The 23,300-nt window shown below is 51.3% G+C and overlaps 1 protein-coding gene across 1 annotated transcript in view; it reads right to left on the bottom strand.

Moving 5' to 3' along the window:
* The window catches only part of SLCO5A1 (solute carrier organic anion transporter family member 5A1), a 41,522-nt gene that overhangs the window by 16,401 nt on the left and 1,821 nt on the right, over positions 1 to 23,300 (bottom strand). Inside the window, exons 2-3 of the mRNA XM_029069807.1 lie at positions 6,953 to 7,085; positions 4,206 to 4,432 (exon numbers count right to left, since the gene is read on the bottom strand). Coding sequence (XP_028925640.1) covers positions 4,206 to 4,432; positions 6,953 to 7,085 — 360 coding nt within the window. The remainder of the gene's footprint in view (positions 1 to 4,205; positions 4,433 to 6,952; positions 7,086 to 23,300) is intronic.

Raw genomic sequence — 23,300 nt, 5'->3', positions numbered from 1 at the left:
GGACAGCGTCCAACTCCCCTAATCCTTTCTCCTCCCCGACCACAGTAGCCATCTGTGTCTTCCCCCCGAGGGGAGCATTGGACTCGCTCTCAGAAGCACTCAGTACATTCCAGGGCTCGAATGTTTGGACACCAACCGACCCAACTCGTGGACCCTTTGACGGAGGCAGTGTAGTGCCTCTCTGCCCCTCGGACTGGGTGCTGAAGAGTCCGCGATTGTTGACCCCTTTCCAAGTCTGCGTGGAAGGCACAAGCATTGAGATCCCGGCGGGTCACTAGCGACTGCCGGGACCGGAGCCGGGTCCCTCGGGGCAAGTTCAACCTTTCCTCCAGAGAGCGAGGTTTAACCCAGGGCTCGACTGGAGAGGGGGTGATAGGTCTGGTCGCGGAGGCCCGTCTTATTCCATAACTCATCCGTGCCCAGGATGAATCCAAAATGCTGGCGAATTCCCTCTACTCCTCCCACGGTGGGGGGAGACACTAAATCGGGTGAGCTGAAACAACGGGTGGGGGGATCCACAGCAGCAAGGCCGCTTTTGGACCGACCCACCGGCCCCTGATAGACAATTTTGTGGTCGCTTAGCTCAAGAGGATCTTTACAGCCTCGGTCTGATTGTCGGCCCGGTCAGCTGACCGGCGCTCCCACTGGCCCCCACATTCCACCCTCCGCTCTCCCGGATTCACAGTTAATTCCCGATCCCTCCCTCCTTACGACCTCTCCACTCTCTTCTTCCACTCCAGCCCAGTTCACGCAGTTCGCTCCTCCCACATTCACCAACACACTGTGCCTCCTTCTCATCTCTCCCACCTCCTACCACTGACTCACGGTCTGCCTCCTGCCTGAAATAATCATAATAATTATAATAATTATGGTATTTTGTTAAGCACTTACTATGTGCCAGGCACTGTGTTAAGTAGTGGGCTAAAAGCCGTAGCTCTCCCTCCTGGCTTCAAATCCGCCAAACCCCAGCTGGGCACTTCAACCTGCACCCTCTACTATTCAGAACCTCTCACACTCACATATCCGTCTTTACGTTCTCTTTTTCTGCCAACCTATAAATTATTTTATGTGTTTCCTCTGCCAGATTATAATCTTTTTGCAGGTGGGGATTGTACCTTCAAAGTCTCTGGCATTCTCCCAAGCACCTGGTAGAGTGCTCTGACACGGCAGGTGCTTCATAAATACTAAAAATTGAATAATTCTTCCCTTTTTTTCTAGGTCTCCCTTAGCCTCTCCTTATATGAAGCACTTAGGTATATACCCAATCAGTGGTATTGACTGAGGACCTACTGTATGCAGATCAGTGTACTGAGCGCCTGGGAGATTACGGTAGAGTAAGTAGATACTATCCCTGCCCTCCAGGAGCTTACTCGTCCATTTTCATCATTTTGTTATTTGCTTCTTTTTTCCTGACTCTTGATGCTAGCGGTTTTCCCTACCCTCATCAATAAAATGGAGATTCGATACCTGTTCTCTCTCCGACTGTGAGCCCCATGAAGGACAGGGATCGTGTTAAATTCCCAACAGCTGATTCGTTCCCAGGGCTTAGTTCAGTGTTCTGCACCAAATAAGCATTTAATAAATACTATTACTACAACTACTGGTAGGTGTCCGATACAGCAGGCAATCGATACAGTGCTCTGCACACTGTGGGTTCCAAGTGGACTCCCCCAGGGACAATTCCACTCACTCCCCCGCCAACCAATGCTTCAAACGCTACCTGCTGCTTGCTAAGTTTTCTTTTTTTTAACTGTCCCAAAATGGTGGTCGGTCCCCGTCTCCAGTGACGGGGGCCTTCGATCACCACTCCACAGGCTCTGTGGTTCGCTGCTTCCCACTGAGCTCTAAAGTGTGCCTGCGCAATAACGACAACAACTGAGGTTTTTCTTAAGCCCTTATTATAGGCCCAACCCTGTGCTAAGCACTTGGGGGAGAAATAGTACAATCAGATAATAATAATAATAATAATGTTGGTATTTGTTAAGCGCTTACTATGTGCCAAGCACTGTTCTAAGCGCTGGGGTAGACACAGGGGAATCAAGTTGTCCCACGTGGGGTTCACAGTCTTAATCCCCATTTTACAGATGAGGTAACTGAGGCACCGAGAAGTTAAGTGACTTGCCCAAAGTCACACAGCTGACAAGTGGCCAAGCCGGGATTCGAACCCATGACCTCTGACTCCAAAGCCCGTGCTCTTTCCACTGAGCCACGCTGCCCAGTCCCTGACCCACAAGGGGCTCACAGTCTGAGGGGGAGAGAAAACAGGCATTTAAAACCCATTTTCCAGAAGAGGAAACAGAGACACCCGGTAGTTCGGTGACTCGCTCAAGGTCACACAGCAGGCAGGAGCTGGAGTAGAAACCCGGGTCTCCTGACTGCCAGACTCAGGCTCTTTCCCCTGGGGTGCGCTCTCCGTAACTCCACAATGCAAAAGGGGACCGCGGTCGTTCCCCGTGCCTGGACTTTGCTCACGTTCAGATGTTCAAACAACCCCAACCGTAAAGCAGGGCACGACAGAAGTGTTGGGCACCTACGGTCCAAACACAGGCTTGGGAGTCAAATGACGTGGGTTCTAACCCCGGCTCCACCACTTGTCTGCTGTGTGACCTTGGGCAGGCCACTTCACTGGGCCTCAGTTCCCTCATCTGTAAAATGGGGATTAAGAATGTGAGCCCCACGCTGGACAACCTGATTAGCCTGTATCTACCCCAGCAATTAGAACAGCTCTTAGCACATAGTAAGTGCTTAACAAATGCCATCATCATTATTATTATTAGAGGACCTGGGCTCTAATTCTAGCACCACAACCATGGGTAAGTCACTTTACTTCTCTTAATTTATCTCACCACTGACCCCTCATCCTGCCTCTGGCCTAAAACTCCCACCTCCTTTCTTTGCATCAGACAATCACTCTCCCTACCTTAAAACCCTTTTCTTGGCATGTCTCCTCCAAGAGGCCTTCCCCGACTAAGCCCTCACTTCCCCTTCTCCCACTCCCTCCTGTGTCGCCCTGGCACTGTGATTACTCCCTTTATTCAGCCCTCCCTCAGCTCCACGACAATCATGTCCATATCCCTACTCTATTTATATTGTCCGTCTCTCCCTCTAGACTGTATGCTCACTGTAGGCAGGGAATGTGTCTGTATATTATTTTATTGTACTCTCCCAAGCACTTAGTATACTGCTTTGCACACAGTAAGTGCTCAATAAATAAGATTGAATGAATAAACTTTGTTATATCATACTTTCCCAGGTGCTTAGTTCAGTAATCTGCACACAGTAAATGCTCAAAAAATACCATTGATTGAGATTATCTGTGCCTCAGTTGCCTAATCTGTAAAATGGGGATTAAATCCCACTCCTCTTATTTAGGCTGTGAGCCCCACTTGGGACAGGGTGAGTCCGACCTGATTTTCTCCCATCTACCCCATTACTTAAAACAGTCCTTGGTACATACGTGGCTCAGTGGAAAAGAGCCCGGGCTTGGGAGTCAAAGGTCATGGGTTCGAATCCAGCTCTGCCACTTGTCAGCTGTGTGACTGTGGGCAAGTCATTTAACTTCTCTGTGCCTCAGTTCCCTCATCTGTAAAATGGGGGGGGGGAAGAATGTGAGCCTCATGTGGGACAACCTGATTACTCTGTATCTACCCCAGTGCTTAGAACAGTGCTCTGCACATAGTAAGTGCTTAACAAATACCGACATTATTATTATAGTAAGTGCCTAACAAACACCAGAACTATTTCTGCTACTATCATATGGGGAAACGGGATGGCGTTGAGAAGCAGCTCGTCCTAGTGGCTAGAGCCTGAGCCTGGAAACCAGAAGGACCTGGGTTCTAATTCCAGGTCCACCACATGTCTGCTGTGTGACCTCCTTGGGCAAGCCGTTGCACTTCTCTGGGCCTCAGTCACCTCATCTGTAAAATGGGGATTAAGACTGCGACCCTCATATGGGCCAGGACTGTGTCCAACACAATGACCTCTTATCTACCCCAGCACTTACTATAGTACCTGGCCCATAGTAAGCACTTAACAAATGCCACAATTATTATTATTATTACTACAGAATCCAGCCTCTGCAGGGGGGTCACCCCAAACTGGACGTGGGTTGCTTATGTGTGCACTGGGTGAGGGAGGGAAGGAGAGAGGGGAGGCAATGGGAGGGGGCAGAGCTGCAGTGGCGTGGCCTCTCTGGATGACCTTACCTCTGATGCTCTTCCCGAATCCCAGAGAGGATGGACCCGCCCCATCTGCTTGTCCTCTGGTGCTCGATTTCTCCTTGAAGACGTCCTCATCCCCGGGCCCATCACGGGCTCCCAGCTTCTTTTTCCTTCTCTTCTTCTTGTGGCGGGGCGGCAGCGTCTTGGGGAAGGCGAACATGGGGACTATGACGAGCAGCATGGCGGCGGCGCACAGGAGGAACCCGCTCCACCTGCGTGCCGGAAAACACCAGTTGGCGGTCGGGCCCTGGGGCGGACCAGAGCGGTCGGACCGGGCCGGCTCGGTCCGAAACAAGCTTTGCCCTGTGAGCGTGGGGTGGGTGAAAACCCACCGCCGCGCCTCCCGGGACCAACTGCAGCTTCGCTTCTTCCGTGGCCTAACCAAGGTCGGGTTTGCCCGGGGAGTGCGGTGGCCAAGGGCTTTTGGTGGCACCCCAAAGAATGCATCCCCCTGCCGCCGCTGTCTTCCCCCAGGAACTCGCCCGCCTAGAGTCATCCCTTGGCCTCGCCTGCCTCTCGGGCTGTTCCGCACTGCCATCACGGCATTGCTTTGGTCTGCACCTGAAGTGACTCCCCACCAGGCACCCTATTCTCAGGCTCCCGCGGGTTTCCCGCTTGGACATGCCTGGTTAGGCAAGAAGGAAGGGAGGGAGGAAATGAGGTGAGAGGGGTAAGAGAGAGAGAAAGAGAGGAGACAGAGTGTATATGTGTGTGCACTGCTGCCGTTCTTTGCTTCTTGCTCTCTGTTTTCCCCCTGGTTTTACAAGAGAGGCCTGTCCTAAGCCATCCTCAAACATGGCGCTAGACAACGGCTCGGCCAACAGAAGGGGGCCCTAGTGGCGCCTGCTGCTGCGGGCATCTCTGATTTTCTCTTTTGGAGCCACAGACTGGCCAGTTCTTCCCAGTTGCAGCTGGCAAGGGGGATCCCTGGGTGTGGAGGGGGCTGAGGGAGAGAGAGAGAAATGGGGTGGAGGGAGAAAGGAAGGAAGGAAGGGAGAGGGTAACCATCCTCACCGCACTTCAAATAACTGGTACAGATGCCCCACTGGTGGATGGGAGGCATCGCTTTGCCTCATGAGCATCTGCACAATGCTCACCCAGGTGGCCAGGGCCCAGAAAAGTTACCCGACTATTTTCACAGACAGTGTGCAAGAGAATCTCTAAGAGATCAAGGTTCGCCACTGTGAACCAAAGGTTGGTTCGGGTTGCGAGGGAGGGACCAAAAGGACGGAGAGCTTGAGTGACTTGTCACGCAGCAGGCCAGGGGCGGTGCCAGGAGTAGAACCCGGCTCCCCTTTCCTCTGGGCCCTTCCCACCAGACCCAGAATGCCGAGTTTCCAAGATGTCCTCTCCCTTTTCATGGGTAGCAACCACTGGCGGTTCAGGAGGAGCCACATGGGCGCAGAGGCTTGGGGTCTTGGAGAAATACCCAGCCCCCGGCTCCCGCTACTGCCTAAGTCTAAGTCTTTATTGCTATATTGTACTTTCCAAGCGTTTAGTACAGTGCTCTGCACACAGTAATTGCTCAATAAATACGATTGAATGAATGGACGTCCCCAGGGCCGTGGCTGGCCACTGGCTTCTGGGCTTTCCCTGCCAGCTCTCCCCACTTCACCTGCTCTTCCTCCTCTGCTCGGAAGCTTCATTCTTCCCGAGCGAATGGCAGGCGCTCAGCTCAGGGCTCTGCACATGGTAGGCATTCAGCAGTCACTCAGGGTCGACTCTCCCAGCTCCAACACCTGGCCCAGGCCGGCTAGAGCCCCTTCCTTCCAAATCTGCCCGAACACAGCTCTCTTCACCTTCCCACTAGGCCACGCTCCTTCTTCAATGGGTACATTTAATTATTTATTCAGTCTCATCGACTTGACAGATGTGTGCTATTACATGTTGTTTCCCAGTTTTTCCTCTAGCTCCCTATCGGGGTAAATAACGTCTTTCTAGCTGCCTCCTTAGTTCGATCGTCAGCCCACTGAAGGCGGGAAGGCCTGTGGCTTCTGTTAGATTACTCCAAGCACTTGGCTCAGGGCAGGCGCTCGGCTCAAAGATATGTACATGGCAGGCGCTCAGTTCGGGGCCGTGTAATAATAATCATCATCATGGTATTTATTAGGTGCTTACTATGTGCCAGGCACTGTACTGAGCACTGGGGTGGATGCAAGCAAACTGGGTTAAATACAGTCCCTGTCCCACATGGGCTCAAAGCCTCAATCCCCATTTTCCAGATGAGCTAACTGAGGCTTGGAGAAGTGAAGTGACTTGCCCCAGGTCAAACAGCAGACGAGTTGCAAAGCCAGGATTAGAACCCAGACCTTCTGACTCCAAGGCCCGTGCTCCATCTATTATGCCATACTGCTCCTCAAATAATTACGTGCCAGGCACTGTGCTAAGTGTTGGGGTGCAGAGAAGCTTATCGGGTCGGACACAGTCCCTGTCCCAAGTAAGGCTCAAATTCTTAATCTCCATTTTCCAGATTAAGTAACTGAGGCCCAGAGAAGTGAAATGACTTGCCTGGGATCATGCAGCAGACAAGTGGCAGAGCCTGGATTTGAACCCATGACTTTCTGACTCCCAAGTCCATGCTCCATCTACTACACCACACTGTACATGGCAGGCGCTTGGCCCAGGGCTGTGTACACGGCAGGAGCTTTGTAAATCCTGGGCACCGTGAGCAATCTACCAAGCTCCCGTCAGTCCGGACCCCACTTTGCCCGGGGACGGGCTCCCCGACTCACCAGTTTCCGATGAAGCGAGGGTCGCTCTGGTCCAGACGGGCAGGCGTCCGGGGGTCCACGTAGAAGCCGATGAGGACCCCGCCCAGAAGGTACCCGGCCGCGGGACCCAGGGCTCCCATGACGTACATGATGGCTGAGGACACAAGACGGGGCGTCAGGCAGAGGCCGCGGAAGGCTCGGGCGGTCGCTCCGAGGGGTGGGCGGTAGGCCATGCCCGCCTGTGACCGCGGAGGGCAGGCTTGGGGCTGACTGGCTGTGCCCGGTGCCCAGAGGAGGCGACAAGGGATGCCATAGGAAGCTTTTTAAGAGAGGGAATGAAGCAGATGGAGCCCCGGCTCGGAACCCAGCGGCAGTAGTCTTACCCGCTGACCCACACTACTGACCACAGGGGGCCTGCTGACCACCAGGGGCCTTTGCCCTTCTTCTGGTCCAGCCAGGCTTACGCCACTTCCCCCCCCCCAGCACCAAGTCCTCATTGGTAGCATCACAGTTCCGCCAGTGGCTCTGAACTCCTCAAGGGCAGGGATCAGAACTTTTTCTGGGCGTTTGTCTAAGCGTCTCTCGGCTCTCCCACTTCCGACCCCTCGCCCCCAGGCTTCCCCTGCCCCAGAACTTCCCTCATCCCTGAGCTCCCACCTGCCATTCCACACTCTGCCCACCTTCCAAAACTGTTATAAACTGGCAGCTCCATGGGGGAAGGGAACATGCCTACCAACTCTGTTACATTATAATCTCCCAAATGCTCAGTACCAGTGCTCATTCATTCATTCATTCATATTTTTAAGAGTTTCTTGTGTGCAGAGCACTGTACTAAGTGCTTGGGAAAGTACAATACAACAATAAACAGTGATATTCCCTGCCCACAATGAGCTCACAGTCTACAATGGGGGAGACTGACAATACAAATAAATAAAATGACAGATAGGGACATCAATGCTGGGGGACTGGGAGGGGGAGAAGAGCAAAGGGAGCAGGTCAAGGTGATGCAGAAGGGAGGGGGGATGAGGAAATGTGGGGCTTATTCTGGGAAGCCCTCTTGGAGGAGATGGGCCTTCAATAAGGTCTTGAAAAGGGGAGGAAATACGTGCTCATTAAATACGATTAATTCCAATTCCCGCTAAGATCCGCCCTCCCCAGTTCCTTCAGGAAGCATCTCCAAAGAAATCACAACGGAGTCACATGACAGAGAAGCAGCGTGGCTCAGTGGAAAGAGCCCGGGCTTGGGAGTCAGAGGTCATGGGTTCAAATCCCGGCTCTGCCGCTTGTCAGCTGTGTGACTGTGGGCAAGTCACTTCACTTCTCTGTGCCTCAGTTACCTCATCTGTAAAATGGGGATTAAAAACCGTGAGCCCCACGTGGGACAACCCGATCACCTTGTATCCGCCCAGCGCTTAGAACAGTGCTTTGCACATAGTAAGCGCTTAACAAATACCACCATTATTATTATTATGACACTGTCTCATTCTTTCCTCGACACAACTAAGGGCCTATCTCCTAGGGACTCATTCTGCCATTTCACCCCATTATTCCTTCTAAATACTAATAATGATTGTGGTATTTGTTAAGCACTTCCTATGTGCCAGGTACTGTACTAAGCACTGTGCCGGATAAGAGCACACTGCGTGGAACACAGTCCCTCCCTCCCATGGGGCTCACAGGTTTAATCCCCATTTTGCACGAGGTCACTGAGGCCCAGAGAAGTGAAGTGATTTGCCCAAGATCACACACAGCAGTCGAGTAGTGGAGCCGGGATTAGAGTGCAGGCCCTTCTGACTCCCTGGCCCAAGTTCTACCTACTAGGCCATGCTGCTCATGTGCCAACCATCTACTTGTCTCACTGTCGTAAGCTCCTTGAGGAACAGGAATAGGCGTCTTGCATCTCTCGTGCTCTCCTGAGGGTTTGGTACGGTGCTTTGGCACTCAATCAGTTGTATTTCTTGGGCACTCGCTGTGTGCAGAGGACTGTACCAAGCACTCGGCTTACGCCGTCAAGTCGTTTCCAACCCATAGCAACTCCATGGACACATCTCTCTCAGAACGCCTCACTCTCCACCTGCAATCGTTCTGGTAGCGTATCCACAGGGAGAGGACCCCGTCCGCATGACTGCTATGGACATGGAGATGGCTGAGGGCTTCTAGACGGACAGAACCCCCATCGAGTCCAGAAGGGGCTGCTTTGAAAACCTGAGTCACTCTCCGTCGCTTTATCGAGCCCGCCAAATTCTGCTCTCAGATTTCAGCCCTCTTTGTCCCAGGCTACCTTTTAGACATTCATTATTTGTTGCAGTTGCTCGCTTTTGCTGTTTCTTCTTCTACTGGTAAAATTACATTTGTTCTGTGTCCTCCATTAGATTGTGAAAGTCTCAATCAATCAATAGTAGAAGCCCCGTGGACTACGAAGGATCACAGGACTGGGAGTCAGAGGACCTGGGTTCTAAGCCTGGCTCCGCCACTAGCCTACTAGGTGAGCTTGGGCAAGTCACTTCACTTCTCGATGCCTCAGTTCCCTCATCTGCAAAATGGGGATTCGATACCTGTTCTCCTTCCTACTTAGAAAGTGAGGCACATGTGGGACCTGAAGATTTTGTGCTTAGTACAGCGCTTACTACAGTACTTGGTTCATAGTGAGCACTTAAATACCACAAATATCATTATCATTAATAATGACAATAATAATATTCTAAAAAAAGTGATGAGACATTTCTCGATCCGTTTGTGATGCGACTGTACTCCACAGACTAGAAACCCACAGTCAGCACCACCAAACCTCCCCATGGTTTCCAGGGGACAAGCAGGGGATCTCGAGGTGGGGGACACCAACCTTCTACCCTTTCCTGAACACCTGGGTTTACAAACGGTCTCCCCGCAAAACCCAGCGCCTCACGGAGCCGAAGGAACCCACAAGAAGCTTCCAAAACCAGCTAACGTAATAAGAACAATGATAATGATCACTGTGGTCTCCGTTAAGCGCTTACTACGTGCCGTACACTGTCCTAATCAACGGAGTGAAACAAGACTATCAGAGACACAGTCTTTGTCTTGGGTGGGGCTCCCAGCCTAAGTAGGAGGGAGAACAAGTTTTGAATCTCCATTTGACAAACGAGGAAACGGAGGCCCTAAGAAGCGAAGTGACTTGGCCAAGGCCACATGGCAGGCCAGTTGCAGAGTCAGGAATAGAACCCGGGTCCTCTGACTCTCAGGCCCATGCTCTTTCTGCTAGGCCAAGCTGTTTTCTACCTTCCTGCTTTCCCAGGCCCCTCCAGGCCTATGAGGTCCAAAGTTGGCCTCCAGAATCAAAATCCATCCCAGGGTCTTCCACCTCTCCGGAAAGCAGTGCTTAATATTGATTTGGTTCAGATAATGCAGGGTGGTGGTTACTTGGGTATTATTGAACTGGTCTGGGCAGGGCATGTTTAATAAATGATTTTGGATTTTTGTATTAGACTTTTCTTCTCCGGAGTCACTGCTTTCACTCCAAGAGCTCGGGTTGCCTGGGGCTATAAATAGACAGGAGAATAAGAAGCAGCCGTGGCCCAGTGGAGAGGGCAGAGGCCTGGGAGTCAGGAGACGAGGGTTTTAATCCCAGCTCCACCACTTGCCTGCTGTATGACCTTAGGTAAGGCACTTCACTTCTCTGGGCTTCAGCTTCCTCATCTGAAAATAGGGATTAAAAAACCTGTTCTCGCTCCCCGTTAGACTGTGAGGCCCGAGTGGGCCAGGGACTGTGCTTGAATCTGCCCCAGAGTTTGATAGTAATAATGATAATAATGGTGGTATTTGTTAAGCACTTACTATATATGCCGGGCACTGTACTTAGCGCTGGGGTGAATACAAACAAATTTGGTTGGACGCTGTCCCTGTCCCAAGTGAAGCTCACAGTCTCAATCACCATTTTACAGATGAGGGAACTGAGGCAGAGAAGTGAAGTGACTTGCACCAGGTCACACAGCAGACTCTTGGGCCTAGGTTAATAATATGGCCTAGGTTAAGTACTTATTCTAAGTCAAGCACTCTGCTAAGCGATGAGATTGGACTCAGCCCCTGTCCCACACTGGGCTCATAGTCTGAGGAGGAGGGAGGCCAGGAATCAAATCCCTGTTTAAGTGCTGAGGAAACTGGGCCTAGAGAAGTGAAGTGACTCGCCTGAGGTCAGAGAGCAGGCCGGTGATGGGACCGGATGAGAGGCCACACCAACCTAGTAATCGCTAACAAATGCTACTATTATTATTATCATCATCATCATCATCCTGGAAGGAGACCCCGTGCCCCGATGCCCCCTCCAAGCTGCCGAGTGGATGGCTGGGAAATGTTCTGTCCCTGGACAGTAGTACTTTCCGCCCAGGGCTCCAGCACTTCCTGAGGTAATTACGCCGAAAACCAAAATGAGCAGAGCAGCTGCCGGGTGCAGCCGGCCGGCATTTGTCCTCAGGGAAGAGGGGTTCGCTGCCAGGAACACCTTGAGGAGGTAAACAAGGCGACGAGCTCAGAACGCAGCCCCGAGCCGCCCGCCAGAGAGTCAGGCGGCAGCCGCCTAACTTTTCCATCCCAAGGGAGGCTGAACCGCACCAACTCCCCGCGCTCCTCAAAGCCGCCCTTGCTCATCCCGGGCCTCTCATCCCTGATGTGGCGACATCCTGGGCCACTTTTCTGCTGTATGACCTTCGTCGAGTCACCTCACTTCTCTGGGCCTGAGTTATCTCATCTGTAAAATGGGGGTTAAGACTGTGAGCCTCACATGGGACAGGGACTGGGTCCAACTTAATTTGCTTATATCCATTCCTGCGCTCAGTACACTGCCTGGCCCATAACAAGCGTTTAACCAATACCATCATTATCATCATCATCATCACTGGCTCTGGGAAGCCTGGCACCCCTCCAAGGATCTACCGTCTGGCCTCCAGATTCAGACTCAAAGGGGGAAGGTGGTACCAGTCTCCTCATAGTCCACGAGCCACAGAAGACCTAGGGTGCCAGTCTCCTGGCTGTACAGACTAACTCCTGGAATGCCACCCGTCCAGCTCAGCAAGGCTTCCTCCAGAGACGCCCCCTTCCACCCACAGGCCTGTCACAGACAGTGACTCTCCCCCACTTCAAAGTCTTATTAAAGGCTCATGTCCTCTAAGAGGCCTTCCCTAACAAAGCCCTCCTTTCCTCTTCTCCCACACCCTTCTGCGTCGCTCTGACTCCCTCCCTTCATTCATCCCTGCTCCAGCCCCACAGCATTTATGTCCACATCTGTAATTTCTTTATTTACATTAATAGATTGTAAGCTCATTGTGGGCAGGGAATGTGTCTGTTTATTGCTATATTGTATACTCCCAAGTGCTTAGTACAATACCATGCACACAGAAAGCGCTCAATAAAATCAACCTACTGACAGACTGATTGACGTGGGGGCAGGGCTTGGCCTCATTGAGGGCAGGGCAGCCGGACGTCCGCAATAAACACGCCCGATGGACCACCCGACCAACTGACCGGCTGCTCTTTTGGGGCTGCGTCAGGGCCGACTTTTGAAGGAGCTCAGGGAAGCGAGGATGAATTCTCAAGAACTTTCCCAGTCTGGGTTTGGCACTTGGCCACCCTGGCCCCCACGGGCTTCCCTAGGCCTGACAGCCAGATTTGTGCTCCGTTACTTCAGCCGGGAGCTCCCTTTGGCGATGGGGGATCGGGGGTGGGCTAGTTCTCACCAACTCGGGCCTTCGAGGTCTGCCGTTTGCCCTGTGGGCTGTTCTGCCTGGACAGTGGGGAGGTTGAGGGGGAGAAGAAACGGCGACGGGGGGCCTGGCCCCTCTGGACTTCGGGAAAGGCTTTGCCAAGAGGGTGAATGCTGACAAGCCTGCCCCGTGAGGGACTGGAGATGAAGGGGGTGCAAAAAACCAGATTCAAAAACAATGCCCCTTCTACTGTCGTTGGGGAGTTTTTCAGTGAACCAGGGAGAAGAATCACATGCGGTCATCTTCCTTCTTTGGAGAGGTCACGGAGCCAAACCATTTCCACAGTTTTCTTCATAAAACGTCCTTGTGTGGTTCCACTGGCGTCACTTGCGGGCCACATTTGATGTCGAACAACAGGGCGGGATCACAAATGACAATGTCCTGGAACCAAGACGGTCTCCCGGAGTCGGTGCCTAGCCTCATGGCGGGTGCGTGACAGGAGAACGGGTGTGGGGAAACCCAAAAAAAGCTACTAGGCGGTAGGCAGAAACTGGGAAACCAAGATCCAGGAAGGAGCAAACATTCCACACATCTGGACCACACGACATCTCAGCTCTCGGCGCAAGCCGGAGAGGGGGCGGCTCTTTTCCAGCAGAAAAGTCGCACGTGGCCGTACGGCGAGAGGGGGAGGCCAAAACGGAAAAAGCGTCAGGCACTACCAACAACAGACATGCCCAGGATAAGAACGAATTCTAAGTCGAGCGGTGTGTTAAGCGATGAGATCGGACACAGCCCCCCACAAGGGGCTCACGGTCTGTGGAAGGAGGCCAGGATTCAAATCCCCATTTAACAACTGAGGAAACTGAGGACTAAAGAAGTGGCTTGCCCAAGGTCACACTGCAGGCCCACGATGGGGCCAGGATGAGAGGCCATGCTGTCCTGGAAGGGCGGTCTGTTTGTGACTGAAGTGCCCATGTTTTCAGTCCCACACGCACCCAAGGGTGAATTTCACCATCAGGGGTGTGTACCCTCGTGCACACACCCTAGATCCAATAAAGTTGTCCTTCCAAGATGACTTTGCCGATGGTGAGCCTGAACTCAATAGTGTATGTGTGTGTGTCTCCGAGGGAAAAATCTCTCGCCTGTTCCTGTGGGTTGTTATCCACGGACGCCCAGCATACACCTCTGCTGGCCCCTAGCCATCTGAATGAGCGCTTCTCAGGCGTCGATGGTTAAGACGGGGGAGGGATGTGCCTTCCGGCCAGCAGGGCATAAATTGAAATGGTTTCTGCAGTCGTGGTGAGGGTGTGCAATGCGTCATCCACACTCCCTGGCCCAGCGCCACATCGTTATAGAATGGGTGTGCTGTTTGGTCGCGGGAAGAGCTATTTCCAACAGCTCAGCAGCCCCTGACACCACGGTGACAGTTCTATTAAATAGACGCCAATCTGCCCCTGAAACCTGCACTCACTTTTCCTGGGTGAGAATTAGTTTTGCTGTGGTTCAGGGAGGGCAGCAAAGAACTCCCAAGGACAGCGAATGCACAAATCCCTTTCTTTTCTGAATGCGTTCATAGTTCAAATGAAGAGAAGAAGCACGGCTTAGTGGAAAGAGCCTGGGCCTGGGAGTCCTAGGCCCTGGGTTCTTCTAATCCTGGCTCCACCCTGTACCTGCTGTGTGACTTGACTTCTCGGTGCCACGGTTCCCTCGTCTGCAAAATGGGGATTCAATACCTGTTCTCCCTCCAACTTAGACTGAGGGCCCCATGCGGGACCGATTATCCGGTATCTACCCCAGCGCTTAGTACAGTGTTTGTCCCACTGTTAGCTCACCCTCAGATCCACAGCACTTCTGTACATATCTTTAATTTACTTATTTATATTTACATCCGTCTCCCCCTCTCAATTGAAAGCTCCTTGTGGGCAGGAAACAAGTCTACTAACTCTGTTATACTGTACTCTCCCAAGTGTTCAGTACAGTGTTCGATACAAAGTGCTCAGTAAATACGACTAACAAAAAACACAATTATTAACCACAGGTATTAAGAGCGAGAGACACCTTAACCATGATACACTTAATCAGGCACACGAGGGGAGCTGAGCCAGCACTGATTGGTGCTGATCAAATTTTCCTCCCTAATAATAATGATGGTATTTGTTTAGGGCTTACTATGTGCCAAGCACTGTTCTAAGCACCGGGATAAATACAAGGTAATCAGGTTGCCCCACCTGGGGCTCACAGTCTCCATCCCCATTTTACAGATGAGGTAACTGAGGCCCAGAGAAGTGAAGTGACCTGTCCAAAGTCACATAGCTGACAAGTGGCAGAGCCGGGATTAGAACCCCCCAACCTCTGACTCCCAAGCCCTGGCTCTTTCCACTAAACCACACTGCTTCTCTCCTCAGAACGTACTCCTAGTTCTGGGAGGAAGAGGTATGGGGGAAACAAGAGGCAAAGATCGTTGCACAAGCTCTTGAGTCTTGGAGATCATCTTTCTATTCGTCCATTTCCAAATCGTCCCTTTTAATGTCTAAGCTTATTCCCCCAAAACCCTTGGCCCTCTCACTCCCGGGAATTTTACACCCGGCAAAAAGAGGCACTCAAGGGACACAGTGGCACAGCCTTTAGTAGCCAAAAAACATTCACGTTTTAACTTGATTTCTCTCTGTTTACTCCCTGATGCCTGGTGGAGGAAGGAAATCTGGTGCATGAGTTAGAGTGATTAAGCAAGCGAGAGGTCTCAGGAGGTGATACCTATACTGACGGGGGGAGGGGAGGGTGTTTAAGACAGGGGCCAGCCCAGAAAATGCACATTAAAAACCATATCCACACCCCGAGCATGCACGCTCTAGGAAGATCGCGGCTCATTCCTCACCCCGGGAGAGAGGAAGGAGACGTCCTTCCCATCCTCTCCCCTCGCCCTAAAGAAGTGGTATGGTCCTCAGAGCGGGAGGGGCAAAGGACAGGCCAACAGTTCCGTGGCCGCCAATCCAACCGGGAATGCTCTGGAATCCGCATCCGTCCACAGGGGTCAGCACGATCCCGCCGGCGGCCGACGGGCGGATGGCTGAAGCTTCTCTCTGGGACCGGGGAACGTCAAGCCTCCCAGGAGGAAGCGGGACAACCGCCATGAGCTCTGGATATGGGGACGGAAGGAGCTTGATGTTTCAACGCCCCAAGCGTGATGTTTCGGCCCCCAACCCATCTTCCAGATGGATAAACTGAGACCCCTACCCCAGTAACGTCAAGTGAATACCCAAGGTCACCAGGGCGGAGGATCTGAAGAACTAGGATTATTAGCTCAGTGGCTGCTAAATCCTCCAATGTGGGCAGTCTGGAGTCCAATCAATCAGCTGTATCGGTTGGGTGCTTATTCCTAAACGCTTTAGTCGATCAGACATAATAATAATACTAATCATAATGATGGTATTTGTGAAGCGCTTACTAAGTGCCCAGCACTGTTCTAAGCGCTAGGGGAGAAACAATGTAATCAGGTTGCCCTACACGGGCTCACAGCCTTAATCGCCATGTGTCAGATGAAATAACTGAAGCACAGAGAAGTTAAGTGATTTGCCCAAAGTCACACAGCTGATAAGTGGCGTAGCCGGCATTAGAACCCACGACCTCTGACTCTCAAGCCCATGCTCTTTCCACTAAGCCACGCTGCTTTTCCCACCCTCGAGTAGCCCACACTCTAGTAGGTAGACGGACCCTAAAATTAACCATCGGAGGCCCTCGATAAACACTACTGAACGAAGTCTTCTGATTTGGAAATTCTTTGGAGTGGCGAAGTGAACAGTGTGCTGTTCCCATCTGTCCCACTTCCCTGCCTTTCTCTAGCAAAGCCCAACACCCGCTGAAGTTCATGTGGGGCCCGATTCTGAGCTCTGCCCATGGGTAGTTTCCTCAGTGGGAATCACCTGGATGATAATAACGGCAGGATTTGTTCAGCGCTTACTATGTCTAATCGCTGTTCAGAGCGCTGGAGTAGATACAAGGTTATCAGGTTGGACGCAGTCCCTGTCCCACGTGGGGCTCACAGTCTTTATTCTCATTTTCCAGATGAGGGGACTGAGGCCCAGAGAAGCGAAGTGACTTGCCCAGGGTGACCCAGCAGACAGGTGAGAGAGCCGGAATTAGAACCCACGTCCTTCTGGCTCCCAGGCCCGGGCTTTACCCACTACACTCTGCTGCTTCTCAGCACTCCCTGGATGAAGTGGGTGGGTCAGGTTGTGGGGGGGAAGGGATTGACCCCTCCTGTATCCCTGCCATTCCCACGTCTCTGTGCCGCAGGTCTGGTCTGCCATGCCTATGAGCGGGGGGTGGGACCCTCGTGTCACCTCTGCCCCGGGAAACAGGTGGTCATACGTGAATTCCCGCCTATGTGTCTGTCCGGAAGGTCTGCCCCTGCTGCAGATCCCACCGGGGCCCTCGGGCAGATGGGGACCCCGCTCGGGATTGTCGGGGGGACTCGTCCGCCACACTGCCCTTCGAGACACCCTTGATTACTAACTTACTCCCCTGGGCATCCCTTACCTTCAGCCAACAAAACTTGTCAGCCAAACCCAGTTCTGGGAAGATGGACCGTGTTGCCGGCACAAATCCCCTCCGAGCACAGTTTTCTGCGTACTGCTCTCGGTGAACCGATAAAATAATCTACACTGGTCAGATGACGAGGGCTGCGTTGGATGATTCCGAACAAAACCCATCCACCCGGGCTTCTTTTATGGAAGTAATACCAAAGCGGAAATATTTGAGCCTCTGACGCGTCACGAGAGGAAGGTGTATCCACAGCACACATCATCCGAGGAAGCGCGGGAGCCCTCATCCTCGCTCGAGGCCTCACCTTGGCCTAGCGGAAAGAGCTCGGGCCCAAGAGTCAGAGAACCAGAATTCTAATCCCGGCTCTGCTAATTTCTCGGGCCCAAGAGTCAGAGAACCAGAATTCTAATCCCGGCTCTGCTAATTTCTCGGGCCCAAGAGTTAGAGAACCAGAATTCTAATCCCGGCTCTGCTAATTTCCTGCGGTGTGACCTTGAGGGAGTTGCTTCGCTTCTCCGTACCTCAGTTCCCTCATCTGAGAAATGGGGATTCAATACCTGTCCTCCCTCCTGCTTAGACTGTGAGCTCCATGTGGGAGAGGGACTGTGTCCACTGTGACTAGCTTGTATCTATGCCAGCGCTTATAACACTTATAACAGCCCCTAAAATATAGTAAGCACTTAACAAATACCATCATGGTCAACTCGAGCTAATCTACTCACTGGTTGGCTTTCTCAAATATCCCGCCACCGACCACTGGCTTGCGGCCCTATCCCTGCCCGCTAAACATCCTGCAGAACACGACTCTCCTCCTGACATCAACCTCCTCCCCGAGGTCTTCCCTGACTACTTTCTCATCTCCCCCAATTCCTGCACTGGCATTTTCACACCACCTAAGCAATTAAGTAGTCACAACACACTCTGGATCCGTGGCTTTATTACAGGAACCCACTGGAGAGACACCCATCCAGTCTTGCTCTGCCCTTCCGTAGGGCTGGATTCTTTCCAGAAAGAACACATGCACCCAGTCACTCCGACCACCCAAGAACTTGGTCGTCAAGAGGGCTGGATGGTTGACTTTCAGCCCAAGGGCCATTTATTAAGATTAAGAATAATAGTGATGATGGTAGCGGTAATTATTATCATTAGTATTATATGTTAAGCATTTTGTGCCAAGCACTATTCTAAGTACTGGAATAAAAACAAGTTAATCAGATTGGATCCAGTCTTTGAGGAAACTGTGGTCCCTAGAAGTTAAGTAAGTTAAGTGGCTAGACCATGGGCCTAGAAGTCAGAAGGACCTGGGTTCTAATCCTGGCTCTGTCACCTGCCTGCTCTGTGACCTTAGGAATGTCACTTAACTTCTCTGTGCCTCATCTTCCTCATCTGTAAAATGGGGATTAAGACTGTAAGCCCCATGTGGGATAACCTGATTGCCTTGTATCTACCCCAGCGCTTAGAACAGTGCTTGGCACATAGTAAGCGCTTAACAAATACCATAATTATTATTTTAGGGAGCATCTACATGTGGGGAGCACTGTAATCGGTGCTTGGGAAAATCCAACAGAGTAGATGTGATCCGTGTCCTCAAGAAGCTGACAATCTAGTGGGGGGGAATCAGGTAGGGGGAAAGCCATAAAGCTAAGATATGCCACAGAGATGGAGGGAAATTAATAATAAGGCCAATTAATAAATCATCGGGTTCTAAATGAAACATCCAGACTTCAAAATGACTACTTTTTTTAAAAAATCAGTCTTTATATCAAGGAAATAAACTGATAGGCCCTAATTAATACTGGGTTCCTCTGGGAACTGATAAACTCACCTCAGAGAAGAAAATAATAATAATGATGGTATTTGTTAAGCACTTACTATGTGCAGAGCACTGTTCTAAGCGCTGGGGTAGATACAGGGTAATCAGGTTGTCCCACATGAGGCTCACAGTTAATCCCCATTTTACAGATGAGGTAACTGAGGCACAGAGAAGTTAAAGTGACTTGCCCACAGTCACACAGCTGACAAGTGGCAGAGTCGGGATTCAAACCCATGACCTCTGACTCCCAAGCCTGGGATCTTTCCACTGAGCCATGCTGCTTCTCATAATAATGTCGGTATTTGTTAAGCTCTTACTATGTGCTGAGCACTGTTCTAAGCGCTGGGGTAGACATAGGGGAATCAGGTTGTCCCACGTGGGGCTCACAGTCTTAATCCCCATTTTGCAGATGAGGGAACTGAGGCACAGAGAAGATAAGTGACTTGCCCACAGTCACACAGCCGACAAGTGGCAGAGCTGGGATTCGAACTCATGAGCCCTGACTCCAAAGCCCATGCTCTTTCCACTGAGCCACGCTGCTTCTCCAGCCACGCTGCTTAAGTGATATGACTGAGCTGAAAGACCCAGATGATAATAATAATAATATCTGTGGCATTTGTTATGCATTTACTAGGTACCAGGCACTAAACTAAGCATAATCATGTGGGATAATCAGGTCCGACATGAAGCTCCCTGTCTAAGTAGGAGGGAGAACAGGTATCAAATTCCCATTTTGCACATGAGGTAACTGAGGCCCGAAGAAGTGAAGTGACTTGCCCAAGGTCACACAACAGCCTCCTGGCTCACTGGAAAGAGCCCGGGCTTTGGAGTCAGAGGTCATGGGTTCGAACTCCGGCTCTGCCACTTGTCAGCTGTGTGACTGTGGGCAAGTCACAACTTCTCGGTGCCTCAGTTCCCTCATCTGTAAAATGGGGATTAAGACTGTGAGCCCCATGTGGGACAACCTGATTCCCCTGTGTCTACCCCAGCGCTTAGAACAGTGCTTGGCACATAGTAAGCGCTTAACAAATACCAACATTATTAGAAAAGTGGCGGAGCCTGGATTAGAACCCAGGCCTTCTGACTCGCAGGCCTGGGCGCTCTCCGCTAGGCCACACTGCTTCACATGGGATCCGGTGACCCCCTCACCAGGACACGATGGGCTCCTAACCGTCATTTCTGTCAAGTCCAAGGGCGAAGGAGGAAGCGAGGAAAGGTCGAAAGGTTTTCTAAGCTAGGCCGAGAGCTCCTCAAAGGCAGGAATCTTATGTATTAACTCTAGTGTACTTTCTCAAGCGCTCAGCACAGTGCTCTGCACAGAGGGACTCACTAAGTACTACCAATTAATTGACCAAAGCCATAGAGTGCCTCTTAAATCAATTATCCTCTCCCTAACCCCTCTGCACAGTTCCTGCTGCAGAGGGGGCCTTGGTCTTGTACACAGTAAGCGCTCGATAAATACCGCTGATTGATTTTTAGCATCAGGCAGGACAGGGTGGACTTGTCCCCGAAGTCTGTCGATGAGGCGTTCAGCTCAAAACGAGAACGGGAATCGGAGAAACCAAGCCTGGGCCAATCGAGGCAGATAGCCAATTGCTTGCTGATGTGGATTTGGAATCTAAATAACGGCAACACTAGACTGGTCCCCAGTGCGATACGCTCCCGACCTTATTTTGTTTCTTCCTCCCCCTGAACTGGAAACTCCTTGAGGGCAAGGGACATGTCTACCAACTCCGTTGAACTGTACTCTCCCAAGCTCTTAGTACAGTGCTCTGCATATGGGAAGCGCTCAATAAATAGCACTGACTAATACAGTGCTCTGTGCAGTAGACTGGAAGCTCCTTAGGGCAGGAATTGCAACTAATGATCACATTCTCCCAGTACTTCCCTGCTGTGTGACCTTGTGCATATCACTTCACTTTTTTGTGCCTCATTTCCCACATCGGCAAAATAGGGGTTTCAATCTGTTCTCCCTCTGAGACTCTAAACCCCACGTGGGACTTGACTGTCTTGTATCTACCTCATTCATTCATTCAATCGTATTTACTGAGCGCTTACCGTGTACAGAGCACTGTACTAAGCGCTTGGAAAGTATAATTCAGCAACAAATAGGGACAATCCCTGCCCACGAGGGGCTCATAGTCTAGAAGGGGAGGGAGTACCTCAGTGCTTAGTACAGTGTTTGGCACATAATTAGTGCTTAAATACTACGATTTTTACAATGCTTTCCACCCAGTGGGGCTTTTTTTTTTTTAAGGTACTTGTTAAGCGTTTAGTACGCGTCAAGCGCTGGGCTATGTACCGACTAATTAGGTAGGACACAGTCCCTGTTCCACATGAGGCTACTGAGGGAGAAAAAGGATTAAATCCCTAGCTTACGCTTGAGGAAACTGAGGCATAGGGAAGTTCAGTGACTTCACCAAGGTCACACAGTAAGCAAATGGCAGGGCAAGGATTGAAACCCAGGTCCTCTGACACCCGGGCCCGGTCCCTTTCCATTAGGCCATGCTACTTCCTCATTATATGCTAGGGGAGAATTAAATACGTGCCATCCACTGAGACGTGCCATCGGCTTCCTGGGCACCGAAGGTCAGCAGTGAGTACTAAACCGAAAGATGCTGGGCCAAGTTTGTCATCTTCCGGTGTTTCTTGAGATCGGATTTATGGTTTCGGTCTTTCCTGGCTGCCCGAAACACCCTAACCTCCCGTATTAGCTGTCTCGGTGTGCAGAAACTAGACACCAGAGTGGGGAAATTGATCGCCTCGTCCTTCCTGCCTCCTTCCGCCTCCGCCTTGGAGTCAGAAATCTGCCTACCTCCTCTGAATGCTCAGCGTCATTGATACTTACCTGAGCAACAACTCAGGTAAGCCAAGGGCAGCACTGGGTGCCCTGAGGGGGTACACGGGGTAGACCAGGAAAGAAGTAAGAGGCGAGAGACTTGCCCTGGAGGAGTTTACAGTCACTGACAAAAATCCTCTAGTTAAGAGAGAGCCGGGGTATCCATACACACACCGCCACACCCATATTTACATATAGAGGTATATGTATATATACACACAGGTGTGTGTGTGCACGTGTGCTTGGACAAGTGAATAAACCAAATCTCTCAGCCAACGGGTGGAATATACAAGCGTTGGAGCAGACATTGAAGGCCCAGCTCTGAAGGTGGGAGTGAATCGGGGAATTCTTCCCGGAGAAAGGGGCTTTTTCAAAGGGTTTATTTTAGCTGGGCAGGGGACCAGACTGTCAACTCCCTGAAGGCATGGATTGTGTCTACCACATCGATCTTACCGTTCTCTCCCAAACCCTTGGTACAGTGTTCTGCACACAGTCGATGCTCAATAAATACCTCAGCGTGTCTCAGTGGATAGGACATGGCCCCGGGAATCAGAAGGATCTGGGTTCTGCTCCTGGCTCGGCCACGTGTCTGCTGTGTGACCCTGAGCAAGTCACTTCACATCTCTGTGCCTCAGTTACCTCATCTGTAAAATCGGGATTAAGACCGCGAGCCCCACGTGGGACAGGGATTGTGTCCAACCTGATTAACCTGTATCCACCCCAGCGCTTAGAACACTGCTTGACAAAGAGTAAGTACTTAACAAGCAACATAATTATTAATTATTATTATAATTTGGAACAGGGTGCTCCAGGCCACAGGGGAGGGATACCCACTCTATTCCCAGGAAAATTTGCTTCCTTTCTTTTCCACACCGGCCTGCTTCCTCTCCTAAATCCCAACCTGGCCGGGACTACAGATAATAGATATCTGGACAGCCCACGAGATGAGAAGCTCCATGAGAGCAGGGACTGTACCTTTAACCTAAGCTGACCCCTCCTAGGTAAAGTGTTCTGAACACAGCAAACATTCAATACACCCCACAGGACAAATGAAGGGCTGGATACTGGACTACCAGGGGGACTGAGTTATCTTCACTGACAGGCCAAGGGACAAAGAAAGAGGCACATCTAACCCACAGCATCCCTCTCTATTGTTTATTTTTGTATTTTTTATGGTATTTGTTAAGCGCTTACTATGTGCCAGGCACTGTACTAAGCACTGGGGTAGATAATAGTAATAATTGTGGTATTTGTTAAGTGCTTACTATGTGGCAGTCACTGTCACTGTACCAAGCACTGGGTGGATACAAACAAATCGGGTCAGACACAGTCCCTGTCCCATGTGGGGCTCATGGTCTCAATCCCCATTTTACAGATGAGGGAACTGAGGCACTGTAAAGCGACTTGCCCAAGGCCACGCAACAGGCAAGTGGCAGCACTGAGATTAGAACCCATGACCTTCTGACTCCCAGACCCATGCTCTCTACCCACTACGCCATG

The sequence above is a fragment of the Ornithorhynchus anatinus genome, chromosome 7, assembly GCF_004115215.2.
Source record: "Ornithorhynchus anatinus isolate Pmale09 chromosome 7, mOrnAna1.pri.v4, whole genome shotgun sequence".
Classification (NCBI taxonomy): domain Eukaryota; kingdom Metazoa; phylum Chordata; class Mammalia; order Monotremata; family Ornithorhynchidae; genus Ornithorhynchus; species Ornithorhynchus anatinus.
Note: the sequence above shows the minus strand (reverse complement) of the source record. Positions and strands in the feature narration are given on the sequence as shown.